Here is a 20,247-nt window from a genome sequence, read left to right on the forward strand (position 1 = left end):
GTATCATTACACAGCCAATACTTACCGCCCTCTAGATTCTGCCCAACATCCGGCCTCCGAAGACCCCAACGGGACTTAGCGTATAAGCAATCGATCCCTATCATTGGCCCGTAGACTCTCAGCGCAGACTTTTGTCATGGTAGGTGAAACTTTCCCGTACGAATGATACACGGCAGTCTATCGTGTGCAGCCATCAGGGGGTATTAAAGCTGATAACGCTGTTAAAGGTGGAGTCAGTTGATTTAACCTAGGGTACGGAGACAGTAAGTACTACAGCCACGTACTGTACCTCAGCACAGTAATAGGTAATCAGTCAGTCCGTCCACTGTCATCACTACTCCTTGCTACCGTTTCCAAAGCCATGCTCAACGCACACCATGACCGGCCTCCCTCTTCTTCATCTTCATCATCTAACACGCGAGGGTCGCCTCTCTCGCAGTCACGCCACGAACATCATGACATTCTCAAGAAGCGGAAGGTATGCGTGACCATGACCCTTTGCTATCTGATTTGTGTTCTGATAGACGGCAAAATTCCATCAGGCATGTGAAGCATGTCGCCGCAGCAAAACCAAATGCGACTCCTCCATGAACTCCAGGTGCTCCCGCTGCGAGAAGATGGGCATCTCTTGCACTCGGAACGAACAGCGATATAAAACCATCTTGCGACGGTGGGTGAGCCCCACGCGTCAGCCACCAGGGAAAGTCATTCACTAATTGCTTGTGTGAAGAGAGGCGATGATCAACCACCTCGAAGGCAAGCTGGAGCGACTGGAAACCCATCTAAGTAGCATCTTCGGCACGGGTGCGGAAGAGATGGGTTCTTTGCCGGACACGCCTCCTGATGACACCGGTCTACCTGTTGCGGAAACCAACCACCCCGGGTTGGATCCTCTCGATGATTTCGATATCGAAGACTTTTTGGATCAACAACAGCCAGTCTCTACAACCATGCGCTCAGATAGCGTTGTTCGTCCCGTGCGCGTGGAGAATGGACTGAGTCTGCATCAAGAGAGACCCCCATGCTTCTACATCCCCAGGTGTCTCAGCAACACAGGTGCGGGATGTAAGTCGGACCACAACCTGAAATTCATTCTCTGTCTAACATTAGCGCAGGTTTTTCGGTCTTGACGAATGAAGGGTTGGACTGGATATCACAAAAGGCAGACTCGAGCCATCTTGATTTTCTTCTGGGCAGTGTGGCCTCCGAGCCTCAATTGAGCTCTTTGTTGCCACCCAGGAAGCTATTTGCCTCGTTCCCAAGGGCGGAGCTTTTGACGCAACTCTTACATGACTACATGGAGAAATTCAACATAACCCTCCCGGTATTTACTCAGGCAGATATTGACTCATTATTTGCCGGTAACTACGCGGATCCACACTTGCACGGCCCAGGCCAATGGACCAGCATTCATGTCATTCTGGCTGTCGCCTACATGCTTCCATCCACAAGAGGTCAGCCTGACCATCAGATCAGCTCACTCTTTATGAAGGGCGCCCTGCAAGCTATCAATGAGATTTTACTCGCACCTCCTGATCTCTGGGCATGCAAATCGATCTTAGTTATGGCTGTTTTGTTCTTGTCGTTGTCTGCTGCTCACCCTTGTAGTTCGCTTATCGCTATTGCTGTGCAGATCAGCAACCACTTAGACTTGGGCAATGCAGGATCCCTGTTGAGATGTCCTGTCGAAGAGAGGCAGGACCGGCACTTGCTCTTCTTGATGATTTGTGCGATGGATAATGAGTATGTGCAACAAGTCCTCTACTCTGGGTGTCTGTTCTGACTTTTAGCAGGATATCTTATCGATTCGGAGTTCCTCCAGCGCAGAAAGAAGACATATTTGCAGAGGTGTTGCAAATCAGTTACCCCTCAAACGCCTACAGTGTGCCAATAAGGAACGAATCGGATACCTTCAATCTCTTCCATCCCACCGCCGAGCTTGTGCAAATCAGGAGCCAGATTGTTCGACAGTTATATCTAGCTTCTGCGGTCAGCAAGTCTTTCGATCAGTTACTTGCTCTCACAGGCGAGTTTGACCAAAAGCTTCAGGCGTGGTTGCGGAAACTTCCCCGCGAACTACAGCCTGGATCCGGAGCAAATCCACCATTCCGACAACAGCCAGTGTTCCCGACTCTTCTGTTCATCCATTATGCCTATTATGACTGCATGATCGCCATCCACTCCTTAGTTGCCATGAGAGGAGTAAACACCGCGCAGGATCTTCTTGGCGGCCTGAGCCTTTCCACCTCACCCGGGTTCTCGGACAATCCTCGTGTCCTGCTGTCCACGTCGCTCATGTCGAAGGCTGCAAGAGCATCCCTCGGCTTGCTGAAATACCTACCACGTGATGATATCAATCTCGGGTGAGATCAATCTCTTCCTCTACCGATGCCATATTTTCTGACCTATGATCAGTATCGCTTACCACTACCCTTCTGTCGCGATGAAGACGCTCGCTTCAAGCATCATACGCAGCCCGCAGCCCGCCTCGGAGATATATAACCTGAAAACGCTCCACCAAGCAGAGTTGTATTTATCGCAAACGGCTCGAGACTCGACTCTTGAAGCGATCCGGCGCTTATCCAAGGCTTGCACCGACTGCTGCGCAGTTGCTCAACGGGCCATGGACGCTGCATGATTCGCCTTGCAGTGCTGTTCCCTACGACAATCAGAAATACTTCTCGGGCAAAATGAAGGCTTGAGTCTTGACTCGGTCTTTTCAAGCTGATACTAATCGCGACCGTGAAGACCCATCGCGTGCGTGATCTACCGGCAACAGATACATTGAGTTGGAACAAAGATTAAGACATCAACAAGCGCACAATCCCTGATCTATTCAACACGCTTACCGCTCGTGTCATCTCCCTCCATCCCTTGACAAAAATAGACGACCATCAAACACCGAGCGCAAGGGGCTCACTGACACCAGCTTTTCGAATGGCTGCGTCTCAGCTCTACATGCCAGGGACAGCGTCTGCCTAGCTTTAAGTTTCTTCCTGCCTCGTTTTCTGTTTGTCCCCTGGCGCAACAGCGAACATAAAGTGCTCCCAGGTCCATTCTCCAGAAATCGTCCTGAGTTACTTCTTTTTCCTCTAAGCCATACGAAGCTCCTAGAATGAAGTTCACACTGCCTGCCATTCTTCTCCTCGCCGCCGTGGCTACGGCTGAGTCCGTGCTCGACTATAGTGACGGCATCCCTCTCTGCTGCAGCAACACTGACAAGATCGAGGAGGCCGGTGACGACGTCATCCAGCAAGTGACCAGTGCTTTTGTCGGTGCGGGCGGCGGTGCTTGGGACTTGGGTGATCGGGTTGCGGGTGAATGTAAGAAAAGAAAGAGCCTTGGCTGTGGCGGTGATGTGGAAGGGATGAGGTCTGGAATGATGACTTACACAACGGCTAGGCATCCCGGCATTTCCCACGGACTGGAGCTACGAGCGCGAGAATTGCACGGACGGGTTGAAGCCTGTCTATTGCAAGAAGCATGCCCACTGGACTGTAAGTCTGAGTCTCTCTACTGGTTTGACAGATGATAATGATTCGACTCTAACTATTCCTCTCAGTTGACCCTAAACGGAACATCGGTCTCGCGGAACGTGCACGGGCAGTGCCACCTGTAGGGGATAGGAAATCAAGTGGGTGCTTGGCTGAACCCTTGCATTGGGGGAATGTGGATAAGAAACTTACAAATATCACGAGATACGAGACTCAAAGACTGACCTGAACTGTGAAGCGCCAATCCCTCCCTACTAGTGTGAAATGGCCATGTAGTTTTTTCGGGTGTCAATGGGATGCACCTGGCAGAACAAGTAGCAGGTTGTTAACGGGGCAGTCAACACCCCGGTTTTGTCCGCGTCATCGCCTTTGCATCCACATTTCAAGGCCCCTTTGGTGTGCCCTTGCCTTGCCGGGGATCCTTAGCGAATCCTCAGTACGAGGTAAAATACAGTACCTCCCTGACCTAGCCCTGAGGTACAGTACTACCCAGTACGTACTACAGTACGTACTGTACCAGGACGTGGGGGGACTGGGGGTCGGACAGGCTGTTGAGGGCGGCCGATAAAAGGAGTGAGCTGGCCAATCATGGGCCGATCAGAGATAAGATAACCCGGCCGACAGCGGATCCCACCATCCAATCAGACCGGGTTCAGTGAGCTATCACAAGCTATCAGATAAGCCCAGCATCCATGATGATCCATATTTCCATCTGCTTTTCGTGACTGCAGTCGATGTTTTCTCTTATGTATCTGTTTACGTTGCGTTTCACGAAGGATCCAGCATACTTAGGAGCTCACAGTTCTTCCAGGCCAGCAGTCGCGGTGATTCGCCCAGCACAATTGCCGAATAGCCGATCTGACGCCAAGCAGCGATCTTGTTTGCGGGGGTGGGGTAAAACTACCTCTACCTTACGCCAATCCTAGCGTTAAATACTCTCCGTCCCCCGGATTTCTTCCTTGGTGGCATTGCCAGCCTCCTGACTCGGGAGTGAGGGCACTTGCTCTGCATCAAAAGCAGTACACCATGTCGGTCGCTCACTCGACCCGACCGGTCCCACCCTACCAGCCCTTCCAATGTTCCATCTGCCAGAGCCGCTTTACCAGACATGAAAACCTCAAGCGCCATGCTGCCCTGCACTCGCGTTCCTCGGGCGAAGTCTCCTTGGCCTGTGGTCATTGCAGCGCGACCTTCTCCCGTCCGGACTTGCGCAATCGACATATGAAGCGGAAGCACCCCGAGCACCACCAGTCATGCTCGCTGCAGGTGCATCGACTCCAGCGGGCTGGCGACGAATACGAGGCAGCAAGAGTGAGCCGACGTCGGCCCTCGGCACGATTCTTCCGGAGGAGTCCGAGTCAGCCTGCCCTGAACGAGGTTTTCGAACTCGATTGGAATCTACTGCCGGAACCTCCATCTTTTGGGCATCCAGATTCACCCTCCTCCAGCAACAAAGCGCCCAGTGTATCAGATTCTGCGGCCAAATCTCCATCCAATACCTCGCTGCTCGGACAGGACGACTGGTTTCCGTCCGACCTGCAGATCCGTCGGGGACGCGATCTCTTCTTCAACCACGTTTCCTGCTTTCTCCCCTTTCTACACCAAGGAACCTTCGATCCTACACAGGTATCCGCATATCTCATCCTAAGCATTCTCAGTATTGCCTACCAATATGGTGATGATCCGGAACGAGAGGACGCATCCGGGTCTGGCGCCACCCTGTCCGTGCAATGCTTCCATCGTGCGCGTGCTCTCATCCCCAGCCATGAAGACGACACCGACGACACCGCCGAAGCCACTTCCTCGCACCTGACCACCATCCAATCCTACCTCCTCCTCCAGATCTGCGCCATGATGTATTTCTGCGGTGAGAGCTCGACTCAGGGCCTCAAGATGCACACAGCGATGATCTCCCTCGCCCGATCGGCGGGCCTCATGCAACCGAGCCCGACCTCCTCCCTGGCCTCAACCTCCGACCTCGACTCCCTCTGGCGCGCCTTCATCCAGGCCGAGTCGCACAAGCGAACCATCTTCGCGGTCCACCAGATCGATGCCCTGTACTACCAACTCCTCTCCATCCCCCGCTGCATCTCCCACCTGGAAATCAAGCACGACCTTCCCTGCCCCGAGAACCAGTGGTCCGCCTCCACCAGCGCCGAATGGGCGCACCTTCAACTCACCTCTCGCTCCACTGCCACCGCTGAAGCCCCCACGCTACAGTACGCCGACGCAATTCGGCACTTCCTCTCTCCCGCTGCCGACATCCAACCCATCGCCCCCTTCGACCCCTACGGCGCCATCAACATCGCCCAGTTCCTCATCTCCAGCGCCCGCGAGATCTCCGGCTGGTCCACGATGACGGGCATGTTAAGCATGGAGCGGTTTGGGGCGCTGCGCTCGTCCCTCGCGGCGCTGGGTCCGTACCTCCGCCCGGATGGTGATCTCGATCCCACCACCGATGGGAATCCCCGAACGACCAGTGCCCGCACCATCACCTGCGCCGCGACTTGGGAAACGGCCATGCTCGAGCTCCAGATGTGGTCGCCGTTGCACACGGGCGGCATCGTCGGGGCAAGCATCGACACGTGGCTGCAGCAGTCGACGCGGCTGGCGCCGGCCTCGTGCGAGGTGCTGTGCGAGGTGGACACGGTGGTGCAGGCGGTGCAGCCGCACGTGGACTGGTTCCTGCGGTATTTGGATCGGTGCCCAGCCCTGGAGGCGGAGGCGCCCTGGGTGCTGCTGTACGCATACCAGGCATTCTTGGTGGCGTGGCAGCTGGTGCGGTGGGGGGTGCCGGGGGCGATGGGGGTGGTCGGGGTGTCGGATGGCGACGGGGAGGGGGCGCTGCGCTGGGCCCGGACGGTGTTTGGGCGACGGGAGAGGTGGCAGATTGGGCGGTTGATCGGGCGATGTCTGGACGAGCTGGGCAGGGGAGGTGGTTGAAGCTACGGCCGTCAACCTACGGTACTGCTGTCTCTCTCACACGCAAAACACGATATCCTTTTTAAACCAAACCTGATATGAAATTCAATATGTACAACCTTCTATGCAATCTTTTCCGGCCCCGCAACCACCTCCAAACCCTCTATACCTCCCAAACTTAAGACCTCGCAACCTCCAACTCAGCAATATACCAATTCTGCACCGCCTTAGTATCCCCCGTCATGGCGACCGTATCATACATCCCCCTCGCCTCCTTCGCCAACGCCCCATTGTTCACCATCCTCCCCACCCACTTCCCATACTTCCTCCCGGCCTTAACAATTTTCTCAATCGCCTCGACGAACACCGGCTCATCCCCCCGCGCCGGCACATACCCCAACAGCGCCTGCGCGAGATCATTCGGGCCGATAAAGACCAAATCGACGCCCGGGACGGCGCAAATCTCCTCGACATTGTCGACCCCCTCCTTGGTCTCGATCTGCACCATGGTGATGATCGTCTCGTTGGCAGACACCATATACTCGGGGGTCGTCAGCCCGTGCCCGATGGCCGGGAACGCCGAGCCCTGGCCCCGCACGCCGTAGGGAGGGAACTTGGAGGAGGCGACGACCTGCCGCGCCTCCGCGGCGGTGTTGATCTGCGGCACCATGATGCCGTGCGTGCCCGTGTCCAGCGCGCGCTTGAGGATGTCGTGCGCCGGGCCCCGCACCCGGATGATCGGCGAGACGCCCAGCGCCGAGATGGCGGCCACGCTGTTGTGCATCGCGTCGTCGGAGATGTGCCCGTGTTCGCAGTCGATGATGATCCCGTCCACGCCGGTGAGGGCCACGACTTGCGCCATGCGGACCGAGGGGAGCGCCATGAAGGTCATGACGGGGTAGTCGGAGGTGCGCAGTTTGTTGAGAAGGCGGAGGCGCGGGTTTTGGATTGTCGTGGTTTGTGCGGTTGGGGGGGTTTTTTGGGTCATTTTGGTGGGTGGTGGTGGGTTTGGGGTTTTTGGAAGGGGTAGAGAGGGAGGGTTGGTTGAAGGGGGGTCTTGATGGGATTGAGTGTTTGATTGTAAATGTAAATAATCACTTGAATGAGAAGGAATACGCTCAACAAAGGCTTGGTTTAAGTATGTTAGGAAGTGGAATGGGCGTCTCGTGTTCGGGTGGATCTCCGGGTAATGCAGCGGTGCTTATCGGCGGGAGGAGCTCCGCATTTTAGGGCTTGACAGATAAGGCGGGGGAGGAGAAGGAGGAGGAGGAGCACTCTTCTTTCTCCTCCTCCTCCTCCTCCTCCTCCTCCTCCTCCTCCTCCTCCCCTCCTCCCTTCTTATCTGCTATCTCCACACAAGACCTCACGAGTCACTGATACGGTCAATTGAGTGTGATTACTATCATGAACTCTCCCAATGGCCATGCATTGATCGAATGACATATAACTGCATCCATGCACAACCTGCCCAAAAACAACAATGGCAGCCCCTGCCCCAGCCCCAGCCCCTCACTCCCCAGCAGACACACACAAACCCCCCGCCACAGCTTCACTCCCCGACATGGACGCCAACAAACCCCCACCGTCCATCACGGACAAAGCCTCCTGCCACGAGGGTCAAGTCACTCCCTACGACGAGCGCATGCCCGAGTCCCTGCGCCACCTCAGCGACGATGAGCTGCGCGACCTGCAGCGCCGGCTCGTCCGCAAGGTCGACCTGCTGGTGCTGCCAACCATCGGCATCCTCTACATCCTGAACTACATCGACCGGCAGAACCTGGCCTCGGCGAAGCTGCAAGGCATCACCGACGACCTGCACATGAGCTCGGAGCAGTTCGCCACCGCCGTCTCCATTTTGTTTGTGGGGTACCTCCCCTTCCAGGTGCCCAGCAACATCCTGATCACACGCATCTCGCGGCCGGGGCTGTACATCTGCGTGGCCGTGGCCATCTGGGGGTGCATCTCCGCCGCTACAGCGGCAGTCAAGAACTACGGGCAGCTGCTCGCGGTGCGGGCGATCCTGGGCATCGCCGAGGCCGTCTTCTTCCCGGGGGCGATCTACTACCTGTCGGCGTGGTACACGAAGGTCGAACTGGGCAAGCGCATCGCGGGGCTCTACATCGCGCAGCAGGTCGGCAACGCGTTCGGGGGCCTCTTCGCCGCCGCCATCCTGCAGCTGGACGGGGTGCACAACATCGCGGGGTGGCAGTGGCTGTTCATCATCGAGGGCAGCGCGACCGTGGGCATCGGACTGCTGTGCGGGCTGATCATGCCGGAGTTCCCGCACAACAGCCGGCTGCTCTCCCCTTTGCAGCGCGATCTGGCCGTGTGGCGCATCGAGTCCGAAGCCGGCGCGGCCGAGGGCAACGCGGACACGGAGAAAGAAAGCCCGCTGCAGGGGTTCCTGCACGCGCTGGCTGACCCGAAACTCATCCTACTCATCCTGGCCAACATGCTGTCCCAAACCCAAGGCTCCATCGCCAACTACTTCCCGACCCTCGTCTCCTCGCTCAACTTCTCGGAGACGGTCAGCCTGCTGCTGACGGCGCCGCCGTACATCCTGGCGGGCGCCGTCTACTACGGGATCATGTTCCACTCCGACCGGCGCAACACGGTCTACCCGCTGATCCTGGGGTGCATTGGTATTGCGATCGCCATGTACGTGATCCTGCTGGCGACGCTGAACATCGGCGCCCGCTACTTCGCCATGATGCTCCTGCCGTTCGCCTCCGTCGGCCCCCAGCTCCTCCTCTACAAGACCATCAACCTGCACCTGGCGCGGCCGGTGGCCAAGCGTGCCGCGGCGTCCGCGCTGGTGAACGCCATCGGCGGCACCTCGAACATCTGGGCCTCGTATCTGTATTACTCGTCGCCGCATTTCTATGCTGCCTTTGGCACGCTGATGGGCGCCGCGGTGCTGCTGGCCGCGACGATGACGGCGTACCGCTGGCTGGTGCTGCGGGAGAATCGCCGGTTGGATTCCGGGGTGGACGAGGAGGTGCGCAAGGCGATGAAGGGGGGCGTCACGGAGGAGATGGTGCGCTTGGGGTGGCGGTATGAGATGTATTGATTTAGCTGTGGCGTAGGTCTTTACTGTAGGGTAGGGTTGGGGAATGTGCGGTGTGGGTGGGTTGTATCTTTGCGGAGCATATACAATGGAGCGCTGTGCAGCGATGACTCTCATATGATAAGTTTCGGGATTCCCAGGGGTGAAAAGCACAGTACATCACAGCCACACAGTCTCTCTCTCTCTCTCTCTCCCTCATTTGCGAAGTCTTAAATCAATCTACAATAATTTTCCTTTCAGTGTTGGAGAATGCAAACCATCTTAACAGAACCCACAATAGACCTCACAAAGCTCCCCAAATCCCGCTTTACACCCCCAGCCCCAAGAAAAACTGCATAACTCAAAAATAAATCTATCCATCTATCCAAGAAAATCTCAAACCTGCGCAATACACTCAATCTCAATCACCGTCCCCGCCCCCGGCGCGACCGCCTGCAGACACGACCGCGAGGGCATCGGCTTCGGAAGGAAGTCAATGTACGCCTCGTTCATCGCCGCAAAGTCCTTCATGTCCGCCAGGTAGACGTTGTACTTGACCACTTGCTCCAGGGAGGAGCCGGATAGTTCGAGCACTTCTTTGAGGTTTTGGAGCACGGTTCGCTGTTCCGCCCGGTTAGACTAAACGTTGAGGGAAGACAGGAGGGCCGGGCACTGACTGTGGCTTGCTTGATCTCGCCGGTGGCGGTTTGGCCGGCACAGAAGACGAGGCCGGGGACTTTTACGGCTGGGCCTGTCGGGGGTTAGTTCTTTGGTCGTGGGGGTGGAGGGATGAGGACTGGGACGCACAGTTGTGAGGCTTGGGGGGGAACTTCTCGCTGGAGATGAGTTGGCGGGACATTTTGATTGGGGTGGAATGGGGATTGGTGGTTGTGGTTGTGGTTGTGGTTGTGGTATTGCTGAAGCTAGGGAGGAATGTGGCGTTGGGAAGTTCGATCTGGTTGGTTAGGGCATGGGGATTATCTCGTAGAGTTTATGGGCATTTAAATATTGAGAAATTGAGGGGGAAGTAGTGATCATCGATGCTCCTCCCGAGTGCCAAGCGGGAGGAGCTCCTCCCACCCGTAGAGAGCGTCCACTGTGATAGTCCTTATCAGGGTCTTGGCGGGAGCTCTGCGATCTGATAGAGGAGCTCAAGGACGAGAGAAGAGTGAGTTCACTGAGGAGCAGTTGTCGTTCTCCCTGGTGGTGAGAGACAATGGCAGGCAGAGGAATGGAATCTCGTATGACCACGGAGCACATCGTATACAGGATCCCGGCGTCCAACACCGCGCATATAAATGAACCCATCGCAATCGAGTCAACATTTCTTCAACCAGCACAGTAGAAGATACCTTAGAAATTACAGCCCCAAGATCGAAATGGCACCAAGCGCCCCCTTCAACCCCCCCTCGCCTACACTCGCAGGCAAACCCTTTGTGCCCAACTGGACTCCTCCACCCGTCACCAAGGAGAAGCACAACTTCGCCGAACTGAAATCCATCGACCTGTCTCTGCTTGACTCGGAAGACCCCGCTGTGGTCAATGATCTGATTCAACAGGTGAAGGTAGCCATCCGTGACGATGGCTTCTTGTTCCTCGAGAACTACGGCGTGTCTTTAGAGCAGGTAAGATGTTACCCGGGACGACTCAACCCTAGGTCGAGGCCACGCTGACAGGCACACAACTCCAGCTCCACCGCCAATTTGGCCTAGCACAATACCTCTACAACAACATCAGCGAAGAGGACAAGGAGCGCCTGCTCTTCCACCCCGAGACCGGCGTCTGGTCCGGCTATAAGCACCCCTACGGCTTCAAAGTAGGTCCCATCCCATCACATCAACCCTCTCCCTTACGTCAAAGATCGCAAATTGACCCCCCCTCACAGCGCCACCGCGGCCCCGCCGACGGCATCGAACAATTCAACTGGTACACGCCGGAATGGGCCTCGCCCTCGACCCGGGTCCCACAGTGCCTGCAACCCTTCATGGACGAGATCGAGGCCTTCTGCACCTACCTCACGCAATCCGTGAACCGACGCCTGCTCACCCTATTCTCGCGCGTCCTCGAGCTGCCGGACGACTACCTGTGGGAGAAGGTGCAGTCGCACGGCAGCCCCACCGGGGAAGGGTACTTCCGGCACGCGCTGTTCCGGCCCGTGCAGCAGGCGACCCGCGACGCGTCCAAGGGGATCAAGATGCACGGCCACACGGACTTCGGGCTGACGACCCTGCTCTTCAGCGTGCCCATCTCGTGTCTGCAGATCTGGGGCCGCGACGAGCAGTGGTACTACGTGCCGTACCGGCCCGGCGCCCTGGTCGTGAACATCGGGGATACCCTGGAGATCGTCTCGGGCGGGCACTTCAAGGCGACCCGGCATCGCGTGTTCACCCCGCCGGCGGATCAGTTGGAGGAGGAGCGGTTGTCGTTGGTGCTGTTTAATAGTTCGGTCGGGGATTTGCGGATGGGGCCGGCTTCGGGTGAGTTTTCTTCTTTCTTTTGATTTGGTCCCGGACAATTGGGGGGGGAGCATAATGCTGATGATTTCTGTAGACTCACCTCTGATTCAGAGAGAGGGCTGCGTCGAGGAGCAAGGGGTCTACAAAGAGTTCCGGAACCTTACGGCACAGGGCAAGCTGGTCCCCACGAATCGCGAGTGGCGCGAGATTCAGATCGCTACGTGTACGGATCCCACGGACTCGGTGCGGAACTCGGTGGGCGCGGATCAGGTGCTGATCGAGGGGAAGATCATGCATCAGCGCGAGTACATGGGGGTCAAGGTGGTTTTGCCGGTGTGAATGGTGGGAAACGAGGTTGTTGTCGGGTAGGAGGCTGGGGAGAGATCGTCTCGGTGGAATCGATGACTTATTATCGGTGTTTCTTGCGTGTTAGAACTATGGAAATGTTTCAAATGAATTTTGTTCGTGCTAATTAAACATGAGTGTCTGACGATGTCGAGTTGATCTCAGAGAGATGAGCATTGCAGATTACTGTTTTCATTTGCTGATGCGAGAGTACACCTTCCCTGGCCAGCAAATATACAATCTGCGGAAAGCTTTTCTGGGTGATTCCAGGTCAAGATATGGGAATTACGGCTCAGATAACTATATATAGGTCCAAGGAGAGTCTTCACAAGTCATGTCTTCTGGACCGAGTTGGCCTGTTAACAATCTTCGATGTTCCTACAAACATCCAGGTTTTGTGCTAGGTAATAATTAGCTCTAGACATGAAGGGTAAAATCCCAAAGACTTTAACCCTAACTCACAGCTTCGACTAGATAAACAACGTTATTCAGATGACTGATCCTCTAACACATACATCAAATCAACTTCAACAACAACCATCACACCAGCAACCCCAACCCCACACAAACGAACAATCACTTCAACCCCCCCGCCAGCAACAAACTCTGCCCCGTCATATACCCCGTCGTCACCAACATCATGACCACATTCGCCACCTCCTCCGGCGTCCCCAGCCTGCCCAGCGGGATCCCCTCGACCACCTCGCGGGGGATCGCCTCCGCACTGGCCACCATCCCCGTCTCCCCGATCATCGCCGGCGCGACATCATTCACGCTGATGTTGTACTCCGCCAACCGGGTGGCCAGATTCATCATCAGCCCCGTCAGACCACCTTTAGAGGCCGCGTAATCTGCTCCCCTTGTATCAGCATCCACTCAACCACAGCAAGACAGTCGGCCGAATCAGCATCCGCTGTGCATAGGGAAGGAAACGACATACGACACCCATTAATCCCGCCCCCGCGCGCCGCAATCGACGACATGAACACGATCCGGCCCCACCGCTGGGCCTTCATGTGCTCGACCACTCCCTTGACCAGCACAAACGACGCCCGCAGGTTGACCGTCAGCATGCGCTCGAACTCGTCCAGCGGGATGTCCCACACGTCCGGGATGCGGCGGCCGTACCCGGCGTTCGAGATGAGGATGTCCGGGCGCTGGCCGTGATGCTCCCCGATCTCCGTGAAGAGGTGCTCCAGCTGTTCGGGATGGCTCACGTCGACTTGGTGGGTGGAGATGCGCAAGGGGGTGGTAGTTGAGGTGGAGGAGGAGTGGAGGTCGGCGACGAGCTGGTCGATGGCGGCTCGGTTGGTGGAGAAGGTCAGGGCGAGGTGCACCCCGTTCTGGGCGAGGCGGCGGGCGCAGGCGCTTCCGATGCTTTTTTTGAGGAGGTTAGATGGTTGGAGTTGGGGCTGGGATTGGGGGCTTACCCTCCGGAGGCGCCGGTGATGAGGGCGAGTTTGCCGGTGATTTCGTTGAGGGACATTTTGGTTTGGGGCGGGAACGGGTTGGTGAAGTGAGAAAGACGGGGATTTCGCGAACTCGATTGGAATTATATCATTGAGATGATGTATGCTTCCCCTACAAATACTATGATGGTTGTGTCTTGATGCTGTGTTCAATGCCAAGAATCCACCGAAAGATAGCAAGAGCTCCTCCCCGGGAGCTCCTCCCGCTGTCTCCAACTGCCCATGGTGGTTTTGCAACCCACTCGAATGAACTATCTAGTATCCTATCTTCGTTAACTTGTAGCCAATGATTATCATTGATGCCACATGACCTTCTGAGTCCCAAGATAATTATCAGCAGGGATGAATCTCCCTACTAGAGTACACATTGGCATCCTCAAAGAGGAAGCCGGCATACACAATCAAAACCACCAAGGTTTAATTACATCTCACAACACTAATATGTACTTGAATATAAGTAGTCCAGGGCACCGATCCCTTCCAGAGTACTCACACAACTACCTACTCCCCCAACAACCTCTAGTCAACAACCACCACATCATCCCCGGTAACCGAACAATTGAACGGCAGATCCAGCGTCGGCCGCGTGTTCCCGGTCATCAACGAGGTACTGTAGTTGTACGTCGGACTCAGCATCATGATCTGGCCCACGGTGGTGCCATACTCGTCCGCCAGGTCCTTGTACACGCCGTATTCGAGCGTGAACGGCTTGATGGAGCACTGGCTGGGCTCGCACAGGGGCACCTTGATGAACTGCCCGACCTCCAGCAGGGCGTCGGCGGACGACGTCTCGGCGGTGGAGGTGGAGGTGTTGCCCATCAGTGCGGCGGTGGAGATGTTCAGCCGCCGCGCGATGATGTCGTAGGTGTCGCCGTGGACGGTATAGTAGAGGCGCGGCCCGCCGTTGATGCACAGCGCGGTGCGCGTGGTGTTGGGGATCAGGCAGGACTCGTTGTCCGGCGGGGAGGAGGCGCAGCTGAGCGGCGGGATCACGATGGTCTGCCCGATGTTGGGTGGGATCAGGGGGTCGGCCATCAGGTTGTGGCGCGCAATGTCGCAGAGGCTGCGGTTGGTGCGCGCGGCGATCTCCGGGATGGTGATATTGGTGGTCACGGGGTAGAGAGTGTAGGGGTCAGTGCTGTTGGCGCAGGTGTCGCTTGGGGTTGCGGATGTGGTTGCACCCAGGGAGAGGAGGGTGGTGAGGAGGGTTACGGGGGTAGCTGAGGGAGGACGCATCTTGTTTGTGGTCTGGAGTTGTTTTGAGAAAGAGATTGGTGGTTGGTAGAGAGGGGAGAGGAGTCAATGATTGAGACGAGCTGTTGCTGCTGAAGGGGATCAACAGGCACCGAAGGACCAGTTTATACCCCTGCATCTGCCTCCATGTTTCCTCCCCCGTCGATGGAGACGCAGAGCTGACGAATTCTCCTCCCCAATTCGACGATCGACAGGAACGGTCTGCAACACCGGCCTCAAGGGCTTGATACCCCTCACCCTTGGCGCGATTGGCATTTTCTACTCTCTAGCTTGATAGGGCCATTGAAACAAGGTAGACGGACGGAATTGTGCGGTTAATCCACTTCATTCGAGGGATCTGCATATTCAAGCTGGTTCATCTCGGCTTTAAGTTGCGGGGAAGGCTCCCCGTCTAAGCCCCTTTAAGCTATTATCGCCGAGCTTCACTTTCTGCAATTTCAATGCGATGAACCGAGGGTAAATTATGCCTCTCTTGTTGCGGTGCTGCGGCGGTACTCACTCATGATGCGCATTCGTAACCCCTGCATTGCAACTGACGGGTAAATGGCTCTTCGTGTGGTGAATGGCCACCTGGAACGCTTAGACGTGCCACATACTTACATATAGCTGGACACATGAGCTTTTTTTTTTTTTTTTTTTGCCTCACCAGCGGAGAGGTAGCATCAATCCAGCACCACCGAGACCTTGGATTTTGCAGCAATATTAGGGGTGATGCTTGTTGAAGGTGCCTTGCCAGTTGCCCCTCCGAGTTGCGGAGCCCCCGAGGCCAGAGAAAACGGAAGATCCATTTTCCGCGGCTCCGCTGTCGGAGGAACAGAATGGCACCCACCCGCTTGTTGCTACATGCTTATTTCCAAGCATACCCCAGTCATACCTCGCAAGCCAGCCAATTGCAGCACCAAACTAAATCGTAGCAATTCTGGCAAGCTAACATCACCTTCCATTGGCCAATTCACCTCATCATTGTCTCTAAGGAAGCTTTATAGCCAAACACAGAAGATCATGGCCACCATACCAGAACAACCCACCACCGTGCTCCCGGTCGACCTCATGGAGATGCAACTCTCGACCATCGACCTCCTCACAGCGATGTACGTCTCCCCCGAGGAACTCGAGATTCCCCCGGCCTCGGCCGAGTGCCTCGAGAAGCTGCGCGCCTGGTGCGAGGACCCCAACCCCACCAGCGCGCCGTCCGGCATCCCATCCAGCATCTCGCTCTACATCTCGCTGCCCCTCGCAGACAGCGACAAGCGCTTCCAAGTCAACCTCACGATCCCACTACACTGCGACCAGCGCGGTGAAGCCCTGGACCAACCCCCACCACCGACCTACAGCCTGCGCCCAGACTGGCTCTCCAAAGCCGAGGTCACCAAGCTAGCGGCAGCCATACCCGCAGACGCAGACGTATTCGAGGCACTAACCCACATCCAAGAACAAGCCGTCCAGCTCCTAGCCTCAGCCCAGCCAGAAGCTTCCCCAAACTCCCCCTGGCCCTCCGAGTCCGCTGCGCGCGGCCCGCTGGTGCGCGTCTGGTTCTACTTCCCATCGCTGTCGACGCGGGCGAAGCGCGACGACCTCGTGAACCACGCGTCCGAGTACGCGCTGACGGGGTTCGTGCTGGCCGGGAAACCCGGGGTGCTGTGTCTCGAGGGCGCGTCGGCGGACATCGACGCGTACATGAAGTTCATCAAGACGCACTCGTGGGGCGACATCCCCAGCCACCAGAAGAAGGTCAGCGAGCGGTTCCGCGAGACCGGGGCCGCGGTGCAGCGCGTGTTTGCGGGCATGGAGGAGATCACGGATTCGTTGGGCGAGCGCAGTGGGCAGCGGGCGAATCGGGGGGATATGCAGGCGCTCGAGCAGTGGCTTCATGCCAGGGGGTTGGGGGATGCGTTCGAGAAGGTGATTTTTTGAGGGGGTGGGCGGCGGGGCTGGTGCTGGCATTGTGAGGTGTGGGTAGTAGTGGCTCGGTTGACTCGCGGTTTGGACTCGAGGTTTGGTTCCAGGACGGGGCGGATAAGTGCTAAGTAGAAGCCCTGTGTCATGGTTTCGGGTGGCAGGCTTCTAGCCTAGGGCTACGGTCGTGCCGCTGTTGGCTTCCTTTGAGATCAATCGTCACCACAGAGTGATGCGCATCCTTGGCATGGATAAGAAGCATCCGCAGTCGGGCAGGCCATCTCGTATACAGTCCGTGCTGCAGAAGCCGCAACCCGCTGATCACAGCTATACAAAAACGTTGTTGGTGGATCCGACCACGGCCCCGCGCTGTTCATGCCCTACCTTTGAACAGATATCAAGTTTCAGGGCCTCTTGTGAGCAGCGGGATTGACCTGGATGATGATGACACGCATTTGTGGCTCGGTTCCCTGATGCCAGCAGGTCTTTCTTTAAAGGGAGAGAACTTCGGATACATACCACAACAACCATACAACAGGCGGTGACTTGGGACGAATATCATAGACACGATGAAACAGACATAGACACAAATTCACTCGTGCAATATTGGCAGGCTTGTCAAAAACACCTCCGCTCCTGAATATTATAATCAATTCAAACTCGCTTGCCAAGAAGCAACCCGCAACGCCCATATCCTAAACCCAATCTAGTACGCTCATTGAGACAGATAGCGGAAACGCGTCAAATCATGTACAAAATGCGTGGCGATCATCAAAATGCCCACAGTCTAGCGGCACAGGGGCGCTCCAGTAGAGAAGTCAGCACTATTGCTGCTAGAACCCCAATGATCAGACCCCAATGCTTGGCAGATAGGGACCCTGTCCCGCCCACCCGAACAGGCTGAGTTCATCGATCATGTGTTGCACGATGATGTTGCTCTCCATGCCCATCATCATGTCCGTCTCGAACCCCGTCGGTAGACCGCCAGGGATCGGCGGCGACTGCCATTGATCTGGAACGTGGTACTGTTGCGACAGCGGCATCATCGGACCAGGGGGGCAGTGCATGGGGGGCGGCAGTGCCATGAGGCTGGGTGGTTCGGACGTGGCGACGGCGGGACTGGGCAGCATGGGCCGCGGGGTTTCGTTGCTGGTCTTCTCCAGCCAGCTCAGAAGCTTGGCGATGGCCCTCTTGCAGCCCGCCCACAGATCGTCCCCGAGCGAGAACCCTTCAATCTTGTGCACCGTGGCAAGGACCACCTCGTGCACGCTGCGCGTGCCGAGATCCGTCGGTAGCTGGCTGTAGATGCCAAAGGACAAGCCCAGCTTGCATAGGAGGACGATGGCGTACCAGCAGGTCGTGTAGGACGAGATCGGCAGGTGCACTGCCACGGCGGATGGGGTCGCGAGGAATGTGGCCGCCACCCGGTGGGCGGACGTGGCGAGCGGCTGCAGCTGGTTGATGTCGCGCAGGTAGAACGCGTCCTTCTGGCGGCGTAGGAAGTGCCCGAACATGAGGGTGGGAAAGGCGTCCAGCTCCATGCGCATGGCCCCTAAGTTGGTTAGAACACGAGGTCTTCATTCCAATGCACGATAGATGCTCACAATTGTCCTGTAGATTATGGCGCGATCTCAGATCATCGACCTCTTTCTGGTGTCTGGCCACCGCATCGAGGATCTGTTCCCAGGTCGCATCGCGACATTGGTCGGTGCAGTAGTTCAGCTCATCGCCTAGCAGCGTGTGCGACTTGCGCATGAGTGGCTGCGTTTCTATGAGCGCTCTCAGCAGCGCGTCACTGGGATATTCGGGATTTTCGGTGAGGTTTTTCACGCAGGTATCGATGCACTTGGTGTGTCGCATGTTCATATGTCGGCGAAACATCGAGGATCTGATGCAGGTCAGCTTCGATCGGTAGCAAAGGTCTTAGTCGCATGCGACACTCACTTGTGGCACAGATAGTAGCAGCCCAGAAGAGCGCGTTGAGCCGCCGGAGTCTTGTGCAACTGCTCTTTTCGGGGCTCACTTATCTGTCCCGACTGCAGTTGCATCTTGACCGTCTCATCCTGATCCAGGCCGAGGTCGTAGACAAGCATCGGCAGCACCTGAAGTAGCAAGTACTGATGCGCATGCATACTCTTCCAATGGTAATGGTACCAGGCCGAATGCACCAGCAGTCCCTGCAGCAGATCCATGCTTCGTTCGCTGTTGACGAAGACGCGATTCGCGATCGTCTGTCTGATCATGCCTTCCATCTTCAGTTGTAAGGGGTTGTTGTGCTCCAAAGAAGCCCAGACGATACATGTCAGCAGGAAGGGGTATTGATCGCGCAGTGAGGCGATGTCCATGTCTGGTGGTATGATGACAAAAGGGAAGTGGTGCATCTTCTGGGCTCGAAATTTAGCCAGGAGCTCGTCAGCCTCCTCGAGGGTTACCAGGTTGCCAAAAAGCGAGTCGCCTTCGCTCTCACTGCGGGCCAGTTGCGACGGTGAATCCTTCTGGTACGGATCGGGCGAATCGTTTGTGTTGGTCACACTGGCGGTTCGCGACGGGGTTTGACAGTTGGCCGCTTGCTATGAGACTTCCCATCAATACCTTCCCGAATGATCGGATGGACTCAAGACGCATACCTTGCTAGCAAGTTGGGTGACTAGGTTATCGATCTGTTCTTGTAAGGCATCGATGCGTGTTTTTCTGAAATAAATCAGTTATCGGGGAACAGTCCATGATAGGACAAGGATGCGAGAGGAGAATCGTACCTGGGCCGACTACTCGCGCGTAAGCTATCGGGGAGCGTGCATGACTGGCCCAGTCGAGTGCAGCGGATGCAAGTGCCAGTGCCTTCAACAGGCTGACATCGCACTTTGAGTCGAACACAGCGGACGCAGGCGTGGCGTCTCGGGGGTTGTCTCCGATTCATATTTGGTTATTTAGTGGGTGCTCCACTTGACAGAGCGGAGTAGTGTGGTCTTGACCGGGGGGGAGGGGGCAGTGCGGAAGAGTGAAGAATGATAAGCAGGGATGGTGAAGATTGGATTCTTCAGCCAGGAAAAGCGGGCCCGTGAGTGAACTGTGCAGTTTAAAGTGCCACTGCAGCTGCTGTGGGGGGGGGTTGTATGCAGATAGCCGATATAGTCAAAGAGATAGAGACAGAGAGAGAGAGAAAGAGAGAGAGAGAGAGAGAGAGAGAGAGAGAGAGAGAGAGAGTAGAAAATAGAGAGATTAGAGAATGAGGGTAAGTTGGATGATGATGGAGTTGGATTCGATCGATGAAGACAGACAGACAGTCCAGTCCATCCCCGACTAGTTCAGTCACATGGTTGGCAGTGCCAGCAGCTATTCCTCTTTGAATCATCCTGCAGAGACTC

General features: G+C 56.3%; 11 protein-coding genes across 11 annotated transcripts; 6 read left to right on the forward strand and 5 right to left on the reverse strand.

The window, feature by feature from the left end:
• Nucleotides 1-361: 361 nt before the first annotated feature.
• Nucleotides 362-2,638, forward strand: BO86DRAFT_402798 (uncharacterized protein; the record flags this gene model as incomplete). The annotated part of the gene is made up of 6 exons (XM_025673888.1): nucleotides 362-478; nucleotides 543-670; nucleotides 731-1,065; nucleotides 1,116-1,743; nucleotides 1,794-2,363; nucleotides 2,416-2,638. The coding sequence occupies 6 exons, from the start codon at nucleotides 362-364 to the stop codon at nucleotides 2,636-2,638; spliced, it is 2,001 nt and encodes a 666-aa protein (XP_025524294.1).
• Nucleotides 2,639-2,748: 110 nt separating this feature from the next.
• On the forward strand, nucleotides 2,749-4,071 carry BO86DRAFT_181746 (uncharacterized protein). The gene is made up of 4 exons (XM_025666601.1): nucleotides 2,749-3,323; nucleotides 3,403-3,497; nucleotides 3,563-3,634; nucleotides 3,706-4,071. Exons 1-3 carry the CDS (start codon nucleotides 3,116-3,118, stop codon nucleotides 3,617-3,619), a joined length of 360 nt encoding a protein of 119 aa, XP_025524295.1. The 5' UTR covers nucleotides 2,749-3,115; the 3' UTR covers nucleotides 3,620-3,634; nucleotides 3,706-4,071.
• A 449-nt stretch (nucleotides 4,072-4,520) lies between these two features.
• Nucleotides 4,521-6,437, forward strand: BO86DRAFT_450326 (uncharacterized protein; the record flags this gene model as incomplete). The annotated part of the gene is made up of 2 exons (XM_025676788.1): nucleotides 4,521-4,805; nucleotides 5,010-6,437. The coding sequence occupies 2 exons, from the start codon at nucleotides 4,521-4,523 to the stop codon at nucleotides 6,435-6,437; spliced, it is 1,713 nt and encodes a 570-aa protein (XP_025524296.1).
• A 157-nt stretch (nucleotides 6,438-6,594) lies between these two features.
• BO86DRAFT_320818 (HpcH/HpaI aldolase family protein) lies at nucleotides 6,595-7,404 on the reverse strand (the record flags this gene model as incomplete). The annotated part of the gene is made up of 1 exon (XM_025668314.1): nucleotides 6,595-7,404. The coding sequence occupies one exon, from the start codon at nucleotides 7,402-7,404 to the stop codon at nucleotides 6,595-6,597; it is 810 nt and encodes a 269-aa protein (XP_025524297.1).
• Nucleotides 7,405-7,977: 573 nt separating this feature from the next.
• On the forward strand, nucleotides 7,978-9,486 carry BO86DRAFT_368699 (MFS general substrate transporter; the record flags this gene model as incomplete). The annotated part of the gene is made up of 1 exon (XM_025670215.1): nucleotides 7,978-9,486. One exon carries the CDS (start codon nucleotides 7,978-7,980, stop codon nucleotides 9,484-9,486), a length of 1,509 nt encoding a protein of 502 aa, XP_025524298.1.
• A 372-nt stretch (nucleotides 9,487-9,858) lies between these two features.
• On the reverse strand, nucleotides 9,859-10,385 carry BO86DRAFT_450328 (RidA family protein; the record flags this gene model as incomplete). The annotated part of the gene is made up of 3 exons (XM_025676789.1): nucleotides 10,270-10,385; nucleotides 10,140-10,213; nucleotides 9,859-10,083 (listed from the first exon to the last, which is right to left on the reverse strand). Exons 1-3 carry the CDS (start codon nucleotides 10,319-10,321, stop codon nucleotides 9,859-9,861), a joined length of 351 nt encoding a protein of 116 aa, XP_025524299.1. The 5' UTR covers nucleotides 10,322-10,385.
• A 456-nt stretch (nucleotides 10,386-10,841) lies between these two features.
• Nucleotides 10,842-12,257, forward strand: BO86DRAFT_438416 (Clavaminate synthase-like protein; the record flags this gene model as incomplete). Its single annotated transcript, XM_025676119.1, has 4 exons — nucleotides 10,842-11,087; nucleotides 11,153-11,278; nucleotides 11,348-11,939; nucleotides 12,013-12,257. 4 exons carry the CDS (start codon nucleotides 10,842-10,844, stop codon nucleotides 12,255-12,257), a joined length of 1,209 nt encoding a protein of 402 aa, XP_025524300.1.
• A 582-nt stretch (nucleotides 12,258-12,839) lies between these two features.
• BO86DRAFT_438417 (SDR family NAD(P)-dependent oxidoreductase) lies at nucleotides 12,840-13,749 on the reverse strand (the record flags this gene model as incomplete). The annotated part of the gene is made up of 3 exons (XM_025676120.1): nucleotides 12,840-13,114; nucleotides 13,204-13,640; nucleotides 13,694-13,749. 3 exons carry the CDS (start codon nucleotides 13,747-13,749, stop codon nucleotides 12,840-12,842), a joined length of 768 nt encoding a protein of 255 aa, XP_025524301.1.
• Nucleotides 13,750-13,853: 104 nt separating this feature from the next.
• On the reverse strand, nucleotides 13,854-15,241 carry BO86DRAFT_438422 (uncharacterized protein; the record flags this gene model as incomplete). The annotated part of the gene is made up of 2 exons (XM_025676121.1): nucleotides 13,854-14,870; nucleotides 15,150-15,241. The coding sequence occupies 2 exons, from the start codon at nucleotides 15,239-15,241 to the stop codon at nucleotides 14,252-14,254; spliced, it is 711 nt and encodes a 236-aa protein (XP_025524302.1). The 3' UTR covers nucleotides 13,854-14,251.
• A 747-nt stretch (nucleotides 15,242-15,988) lies between these two features.
• BO86DRAFT_320938 (DUF1115 domain protein) lies at nucleotides 15,989-16,900 on the forward strand (the record flags this gene model as incomplete). Its single annotated transcript, XM_025668324.1, has 1 exon — nucleotides 15,989-16,900. One exon carries the CDS (start codon nucleotides 15,989-15,991, stop codon nucleotides 16,898-16,900), a length of 912 nt encoding a protein of 303 aa, XP_025524303.1.
• Nucleotides 16,901-17,521: 621 nt separating this feature from the next.
• On the reverse strand, nucleotides 17,522-19,799 carry BO86DRAFT_438426 (Zn(II)2Cys6 transcription factor domain-containing protein; the record flags this gene model as incomplete). The annotated part of the gene is made up of 5 exons (XM_025676122.1): nucleotides 17,522-18,434; nucleotides 18,487-18,770; nucleotides 18,827-19,452; nucleotides 19,510-19,573; nucleotides 19,639-19,799. The coding sequence occupies 5 exons, from the start codon at nucleotides 19,797-19,799 to the stop codon at nucleotides 17,731-17,733; spliced, it is 1,839 nt and encodes a 612-aa protein (XP_025524304.1). The 3' UTR covers nucleotides 17,522-17,730.
• Nucleotides 19,800-20,247: the final 448 nt, after the last annotated feature.

This window comes from Aspergillus japonicus (genome assembly GCF_003184785.1).
Source record: "Aspergillus japonicus CBS 114.51 unplaced genomic scaffold BO86scaffold_58, whole genome shotgun sequence".
Taxonomy (NCBI): domain Eukaryota; kingdom Fungi; phylum Ascomycota; class Eurotiomycetes; order Eurotiales; family Aspergillaceae; genus Aspergillus; species Aspergillus japonicus.

What these genes read in the sequence shown, in the direction of transcription:
- BO86DRAFT_181746 (XM_025666601.1), top strand. Translation starts at nt 3,116, where the DNA reads ATGAAGTTCACACTGCCTGCCATTCTTCTCCTCGCCGCCGTGGCTACG. An exon ending in TGATCGGGTTGCGGGTGAAT is followed by an intron (nt 3,324 to 3,402) that starts GTAAGAAAAGAA and finishes CACAACGGCTAG; the next exon opens with GCATCCCGGCATTTCCCACG. An exon ending in AGAAGCATGCCCACTGGACT is followed by an intron (nt 3,498 to 3,562) that starts GTAAGTCTGAGT and finishes TATTCCTCTCAG; the next exon opens with TTGACCCTAAACGGAACATC.